Genomic DNA, 7,962 nt, shown 5'->3' with positions numbered 1-7,962 from the left:
ATATGAAGTACTATATTTAATAAAAGAACATGGTAAATGGGGAAACTATGACCTCATGTGGCAAAAAGTAATAACTGCATGTGTGTTCCACTTTACGTCCTGACGTAGTACTTATGCTTTGCGTCCTGACGTAAAAAAAAACCGTCCTACGAATTTTAGCGGGTTCACAATCCACTATCAGCAATGAAGAACTGTCACTATACCAACTCATCGAAATCTTCCTAAAAAGTCCTGAAAATACGTTGATCGCAGTTCGTTCTTGTGTTTCAGTCACTAAGAAGATCAGATCGCCAGAGAACTTCTTTTAGCGTCAACTAAAAGCGACATCATGTCCAAGCGTGAGGCTTTTTTGGAATCCGTTTGTCAGGAAAATGTGAATGATTTCCTTCAGTTCGTCCAACTTCACGTAAGTTTTTCTGATTTTACTCGTTTTTCTTGTCGGTTTTAGACTGAAAATAGTTTAGATCAGCAATGTAATGCAGATCGGAAAGTTGTACCCGAATCGATGTCAATAATAGAGTACTATGTAAAACAACAACAACAGAGTACCTTGCAAGTTTTTTTTTTTTTTGCTTTTTTATTTTTAAATGACCTCCCAAGTGCAGACAATTTAAATCTACTGATTTCTCTCTGATTGCATGCTATTTTGCTAAGCAGAAAGTCAAGACAGACCCTTTTGACGTGGAGGAAGTCCTGCAAGAATTGTCAAAGGATCAACGTGAGGATCTATGGAGAAAACTTTCTACCCTCCTTCAAGTGGTCCTCCAAGAGATGCCACCTGAACGCTGGGAGGATGCCATGGATGTTGAGTCTGCTCCCGATCCCGTAAGCTGATTCATTTTTTTGTATATATATATATATATAAATTTCTCTGCAGGAATGCTTTCTACTAATATGTCCGTCATCCTCCAGAAACACGTCATGGCCGTCATAGCCGGTGTTACGCTTGTGGTCACCATGTCCGTGAAGATCCTACAAAATGGAGACGAGTACATCGGTCTTCTGAAATGTACACACCAGCTCCACGGTGAGTGCCAATTTTGGTACTTCTTCAATCCTAGTTTCCACTTCATTTTTTTTTGTCTTCACATCCAGATGTTCTACTGTCACTTCCCGTAACGGAGTCAAATGTCCTTCTCCACATCCAAATTCTGTGTGAGGATTGGTGGAAGAAAGGCCTGAAGAACAAAAAGAAGTTTGGCCTCAGTGCTTTTGTCATCGCATTGAAGAAGTGCTTTATTTTGAAAAAAACGGTCAGTATTTGGTTGCAAGTTGCCTTTCTTATTGTGTTTAAGACCTAAAAAAAAAGAGATCGGGTCTTTGAAATGTGTTTAGCGTTATATATTTGCATGTACTATAATTCCACATGCAAAAATAAGCCATTTACAATTAAATTGTTTTGTCAGGGTGCCGAGATCCAACGACTGTGGAGCCTCCACAAGGTGTTGCTGAATGTGGACTACCAGTCCGAAAGTGGCAAGCAGCTGGGGGAGCAGCTGGCTCGATGTTTCCTGCGTCGTCCTTTCCTCCGAAGCGACGATGTGAGGTTTTGCGCCAATCGCCCCTTGGTTGCCACCATGCTGAAAGTGTAACCGTGCATGTCTTTGTGTCTGTGGTGCCACAGGGCAAGCGCTTCATGGTGTTTCTCTTCAGCTGGCATGTCGACTTCATCCCAGTGATCCATGGAACCATCAAAAATGAACTGCAGTTTTATGACAAGTGAGAAGCCGGCCTTTACCTTCATATTTAAAGATAGTTTTATTTTTTATACCTTTTACTGTCTTAAAAGGCCTGACAAATTTCCATTTTTGATCGTTTAATTAGACCTAGATGTTAAAATGACATGAAAAGTTCTAATGAAAAACGGATGAAAAATGTCCATCCTATACAATACTAATTCTTTAATTAGATTTTAACCCTTGACTCCTAAATGTCAACCAATAGTATTTGTATTTGTCCACCAGAGGAGGCTAATTCACCCAATCGTTAGCTTGAACATTGTCTTTTGTGTCCAAATTTCATAACTAAACCACTACAAATTCCCTTTATTAAGTGATAATGAACATATTTACATATGGTGCACTTAAAAGTATACCATTTTTGAACTTCTTTTTCCATCAATAGCAACCAATAATAAAAGTATATAACTACTTAAAAACAAACAAAAAGTACTACTTACTACTACTACTTATATTCCAGGGTGACCATATCCCACCTGACAGAGATTTACTTCCGAGCTTGGAAAAAGGCATGCGGCAACTTCTTAGAAAAGATTGAAAGCGATTGCATACAGGACTTCATGAAGTGTGCCATCTTGATGCATAGGTCGTCACCCGTCCTCAAAAAAATCCAAGAGGTAATGAGCAAAATAAAAGAAAAATCTACAAATACAAAACACAAGTAAGAAGCATGAATTATATATTTTATGTTATCTTTGGCTTTTTCCAGTTCATGTTCTATTTCCACAAGAAGAAAGTCTACCCTCCAGTGGAAAAGATGCTCCATGCCCTCTACAAACCAATACTTTGGAAGAATCTCAGTGTACGTATTGCATATCTTCCTTTATTTTGACATATCCTTACTGTCTATCTTCTTATCTCTTTCTTAAAGGTCCCAAATTTTGAAGTTCGTGCCAATGCCACCATGCTTTTTACGGATGCCTTTCCCATCATTGACCCCGAACAGCAAATTGAAGAGGCAATTCAGAAACAGTTGGACAAGCTCATGGTGAGTGTTTTTCTCTTTTTTTTTAGTCATTCTTCAATACATTTTGGGAAAATAAGAGTCCAGTGATATCTATAAAATGGCTTTCTCTATGTTTTAAGGTCCTTTTGTTTGACGTAAGCCCAAGTGTGCGCTGCAGCGCCATTTTGGGCGTCTGCAAGATCCTCGCCAGGTTGTGGGAGATGCTTCCTCCAGTGGTTGTCATTGACTTCCTAAAGAAACTTAAAGAGCTAGCTCAAGACAGCACCTCCGACGAAGTTCGCAGTACTCTTTTCACAGTGAGTTTTCCTTAAGAAATATGACAATTTTAGCCTTAGATGGGGCTTTCCTGAACTTTGCATTCTCCTCAGTATCTCTGCCTTGTTCTGGACAACGTGCTTAGCCATCCTGTGATGGAAAAGTTTCTCCCTAAATTCAAGAGCAGCCTCCACGATACCTCAGAGAAAGTCCGCGTGGCTTTTGTCGAGGTGCTTCTCAAGCTCAAGGCAGTCCGTGCAGCTAAGGTACCTTAATTTGTTTAAGAAATTTGGATTTTTGATCACCAAAAATATAACAAATCTCCACTGATCTCTTCTATAGTCATTTATGGGCTAAATATGGTTCTGCTAATCATGCAGGGGTTTGAAAACTATGACTCAGGAGCCATATGTGACTCTTTTAATGGGTGTATATGGCTCTGCCTTTTAAAATCATATTTTTTCTTCATTAGACTCTTCTGCATGCATTCTCTCATTGATACTCATTGATTAGCAACAGTGAAATAATGTTCTCTAAAAAAATTCAGAATTCTTTTTACTTTGAAAGTGGTGAAATTAATTAAAAAATGCTCACATTTTCATGTATTTTTACTTTTAGTACGTTTTAAAGTACTCTGAGTATGGCTCTCAAGGAATAATGTTTGGAAATATGAATTGCTTATATCTCTCTTCGTCAAAAAGGTTCCCGACCCCTGTGTTAATGTAACTAATATAACTTGTTCACCCATAACTGCAAAACTATATAAATGACCCCCCACACTTCTCTGCAGTTTTGGGAAGTGTGCAGTCTGGACCACCTGGTGAGCCGCCTGTCCTCTGACAGAGCACCCGTTTCCAAGCGCCTCTCCGAGCTGCTATTCGACTCCTTCTTCCCCGCCGACGCCACTGCGATCGAGTGGTGCAGTCGCTGCATCACCCTCATCCAGATGAGCCCCGCGGCAGCCCGGAAGTTCTACATGTATGCCGACTCGCACTCCAGCCCAGAGAATAGAGGTCAGACTTATTTGCAATGTCATGATAGCATGTCCATGTTTAATATTGAACTTCAACTTGTGTTAATACAGTGAAGTTGATGCTGGCTATTCGCCGAGTCCTTAACAAATCCATTCAAACTGATGTCGAAAACATGGAGGTCAATGATAATGACATGGCCAATACAATAGTAAGATATAATAATAAATTAATAATAATATATGTAGGCTTGGGTCAATCTGATTTGGATTTTTTTTTCTTTCTGCTCAGCCTCAGGACAAAAATCGTATTCAACTGGAGAAGGATGTCGTGGCCAGTTTGCTGGAAGTCCTGGTGGTCCTGTGGAAGAGTGTCGACAGGACCCTCCAGCAACATGAAGACACACAAAAGCATGTGCATACCCAGTTCGGCGCAGTCATGAGCAAATACTTCAGCGCCTTCACGGTATGGCAATCAATGGCTTGAATTTAGATGCTTATGCTAAGAATTGTTTTCGAAAAAATAGTAATACTTTTTTTTAGCATTTTAGTCTATGAGTGCTATTGGATATGATGTAGTTGTGTTTTTTTGGCTTTGTCTGTTTGGTGAACTTCTGCATTTTGGTAAATTATTCATATGAGTGCCTATATGGGTCAAGTATTACTGCAGTAATGCCTTTATTTCCTTTTTTGGTTGTCCTTATCTTACTATATGAATATCCAAATTAGAAACTCAATTTGTTGTTGATCATCAGGATAAATTAAATTTGTTGTCTTCAGGATGAGCGATGCCAAGAGTCCCTTATGGTGCTGGCTTCCTTCATGCCCATTAATTCCGTAGTAACATTTAGGTGAGTAGCACTCTGACTCTTCCATCCATCTACTTTCTCTTTAGCTGATTTTTTTTTCTTTTTTTTTCTTTCGCCCTAGCTATTCTGTGTTGTCTCGTCTGAGAAAGATGGAACCCGGTACCTCGGCTTCAGTTTACGGCCAGCTCCTGGACTGCATGTGCAGTTGGGGCAAAACCGCCGGCGTCCTGCAGCTCATCAATGAATGGCTTTCCGAATCTCTGCTTGGGAAGCAAAGGGTCAGTTCATCCATCTGTTGTTAAGAAAACAACAACACTCACATGACCTTATTTAACAGGAAGCCCCCAAGCGGAAGGTGACCATTCATGATACGGCGGAGTCCAAGCCTCAGCTAGCGTTGGCATACTTGGACTACCTTCTCCTCGACCGGTCAGCGCGCAACAAGGTCTTGGCCCTAAGTCAGGGTCCGTTAAAGCAACTCCATGAGCTTCTAGGAAACGGGGAAGTATGTGAATATATTCAATGCTCTTGAACAATGTTCCCTCTAATTTTTCATGTAAAAAATGCTGTAAAACATGGAAAACATAAGAAAAAAAAGTTTGGATTTTATTTACTGCGCGCAATATGATTGCTGCTGCGCAGAGAAGAGGGCTTATTGCTCTTGAACCTTTTCGAATAATGCTAGATTTTTATTTGTCACTTACAAAAGTATTCTTGTCCAGGCACAGCTCTACTATCACCTCAACTCTCCCGACGAGGACGAAACCGGCGTGGACATTGCCCTTAAGGCTTTGGCCTATCATGGCCGCCTAAGCACACACCTACACGAAGAAGTGAGTGTGGTTCAAAGTGTTGCAGACCGTGAAAGAAAATGTATTGTAAATAGACATCATTTCTCAATAGACTTCCCAAGGGCGAGAGTACCTTCTATCTCTTGAGGGAACGGCCATGTGGGTCCGCGAAAAGGTGCTGCCCTTCCTGGCCGGCGCTTGCCAGAAAGACGGCGAGGACGAAGGGGAGAAGTCGAGAACGTTAGCAGCGGAGATAATCAAGACCTTCCTGACAGTCTGCAGGGATGTGATTCTCTGTTTGGATGACAGCAACTTCAAGAGTCACGTTTTGGGCCTGTGTTCACTCGTCGTGCGATCAGGTGATGTCATTAAAATGCTTTGGTGCACTTTTTTTTAATTAACTAAGTCATCTTTCAATCCTCTTTTGTACAGAATCAGGCTACTTATGCTTCCCTGCCGTCCTGATGGTTCTGGCGAAGTTGATTATAAGTTACTCGGCGAATGACAATCAAAAAGGAGACGAGCTGGAGGCTGCCACCCAATGTCTGGCTGTGGTAGCGAATATCTTTCATGTGATAATAGAGCTTTTGGCCCGCCAAATTAAAAAAGAACCAGAGGAGGCTAAACAGGTACAAGTTGTATTCTGATAAAATGTGTCCTGTAGTAATCAGGACTGTTGATAGCCATAATATAAGTTATATATTTCATCTTTATGTGCAGTAGTCAGAAGGTTGATTTATAATGATCAATGTTGTGCTTTATTTTCTAGTTATGCCAGTTGGCTTTGAGCAACCTCGATGAATTCTTGCACGTGGCTCAAGCCCATGACCTCGATGGGATCTTCGACACCATTGTCGCCATCATCATTGTGGAGATCAGATATACCCTCACAAAGGTAAGGAGGGCGTTTTGAAGCAACACCCTCCCAAGAGGAGATTAATATGTTGCAGCAGTGATAAATCACATGACCATTAGGCTCATTATATAGTTGGATAGAAAGGCAACTTAGAGAATTAGACTGTTTATATTGATGACCCCTAAGGTGACACACCTGCAAGAAGTGATTGCTCCAGAGAACGCAGATGACATGCCTCCTCTTTCCGGTAAATTGCTCTCCGTCATCCTCAAGTCGGCACCAGTCACCAGGTAGGAATATTCTGACATATTATTTTTTTATATGAAAAAAAAACAAGCAATAAAAGTATCACTGTAGCAGTGAAAGAAGAGATTGAATTAAAAAAAAATGACCATTTATTTCCTCAAAATATGGCTTCATTCTCATAACATTTTATTTTAATTTTTTTTTTTTAAATTAAAAATAAAACAACAGAATTAAGTTTTTCTGAACAATGTTTTTTTTTTTATTCATCTTTCCCCCCCTGTAAAAATCTGACTTTTTCTTGGAGTGAATATATTAGATTGAGGCTTGTAAACTAAAATACACTTTTAAAACTTTAAATGAATCAAATGTATTAGTTAGATTGGTCAATTTGAGCTTGTGTGTTGCCATCAGGACCTTTTTGGCTGAGATTGTCTCCTCGCTGGACTCCAACGCCTTCACCTCTCTAAATGAGCTGGCCGCCGTTGTGCACCTCCTGTCCGCCCTAAAACACAGTGGGCCAAAATATACTATTCATGCATTATTTATCCCAACATTACTAACAAAATTGACTTTTTTTACAGGGGCACAGTTCAATACGTACTTAAGAAGAGCTGCTCTAACCTTGCAGAAACAGATTAGCGCACATGCCAACACTGACAGTGACCTCCAAGGGTGGGCCCATGTCAAATCTGATTGAATTATGGTATTTTAATATGTTTTTCATGAAGTTAAACAAAATCCTTCTTTCCAGAGTCATATATCAATCATCGGTGAAAATGCTGGAGGGAATTCTGACAGATGGGGCAGACTGAAAGAAAGATACTTTCCTTGAGAATTTTCTTATTTTATTTTTTAGAAAAATTGCTATTGTAATCATTCTACTTGTACAGGGCCATCAATTGCAGCCAGGGAGTTTAAAAAATACATATTCTTGCATGCACATATTGACTGTTATGGTGGGTTCTAATACCAAAATAAATGCCCAAAATCAATTCTTATTTTGATGTTTCGTTTTTAGGTATAATATTGGTCTCATGTTCTCTAAATATTTTAATGCAAAAATGATTACCATTCCATTTTGACTTGTAGTATAGATTGCCCTCTTGAAACATGACCAATCACAAACCATTTCCCATTTTAAAATAATTATAAGTAACCTGCAATGTCATCCTTTTTAAAAATCTATTTTAATGTCTTACTTGAGGCCTTAACTAATCTTAATTTCAGTTCCTAGGTCCAAAAAAATTACTTTCTAAAAGGGGACAGCACATCAACTTTTGCATAGATGTCCACTATAACCACCACTCCCAAAGGACTACTGACTCCCAT

General features: G+C 39.7%; 1 protein-coding gene across 1 annotated transcript; it reads left to right on the top strand.

Annotated features, from left to right (window-relative positions):
* The first annotated feature begins 145 nt into the window (after positions 1–145).
* On the top strand, positions 146–7,625 carry ncapg2 (non-SMC condensin II complex, subunit G2). The gene is made up of 25 exons (XM_077735679.1): positions 146–406; positions 658–825; positions 913–1,027; positions 1,096–1,253; positions 1,407–1,541; positions 1,625–1,719; positions 2,200–2,356; positions 2,449–2,541; positions 2,611–2,727; positions 2,826–3,002; positions 3,075–3,227; positions 3,752–3,974; positions 4,046–4,143; positions 4,224–4,397; positions 4,712–4,782; positions 4,862–5,018; positions 5,078–5,245; positions 5,463–5,573; positions 5,644–5,890; positions 5,964–6,160; positions 6,301–6,426; positions 6,574–6,677; positions 7,045–7,145; positions 7,215–7,305; positions 7,385–7,625. Exons 1-25 carry the CDS (start codon positions 329–331, stop codon positions 7,443–7,445), a joined length of 3,375 nt encoding a protein of 1,124 aa, XP_077591805.1. The 5' UTR covers positions 146–328; the 3' UTR covers positions 7,446–7,625.
* Positions 7,626–7,962: the final 337 nt, after the last annotated feature.

This window comes from Stigmatopora nigra, chromosome 16 (assembly GCF_051989575.1).
Source record: "Stigmatopora nigra isolate UIUO_SnigA chromosome 16, RoL_Snig_1.1, whole genome shotgun sequence".
In the NCBI taxonomy this organism is placed as follows: domain Eukaryota; kingdom Metazoa; phylum Chordata; class Actinopteri; order Syngnathiformes; family Syngnathidae; genus Stigmatopora; species Stigmatopora nigra.
Note: the sequence above shows the minus strand (reverse complement) of the source record. Positions and strands in the feature narration are given on the sequence as shown.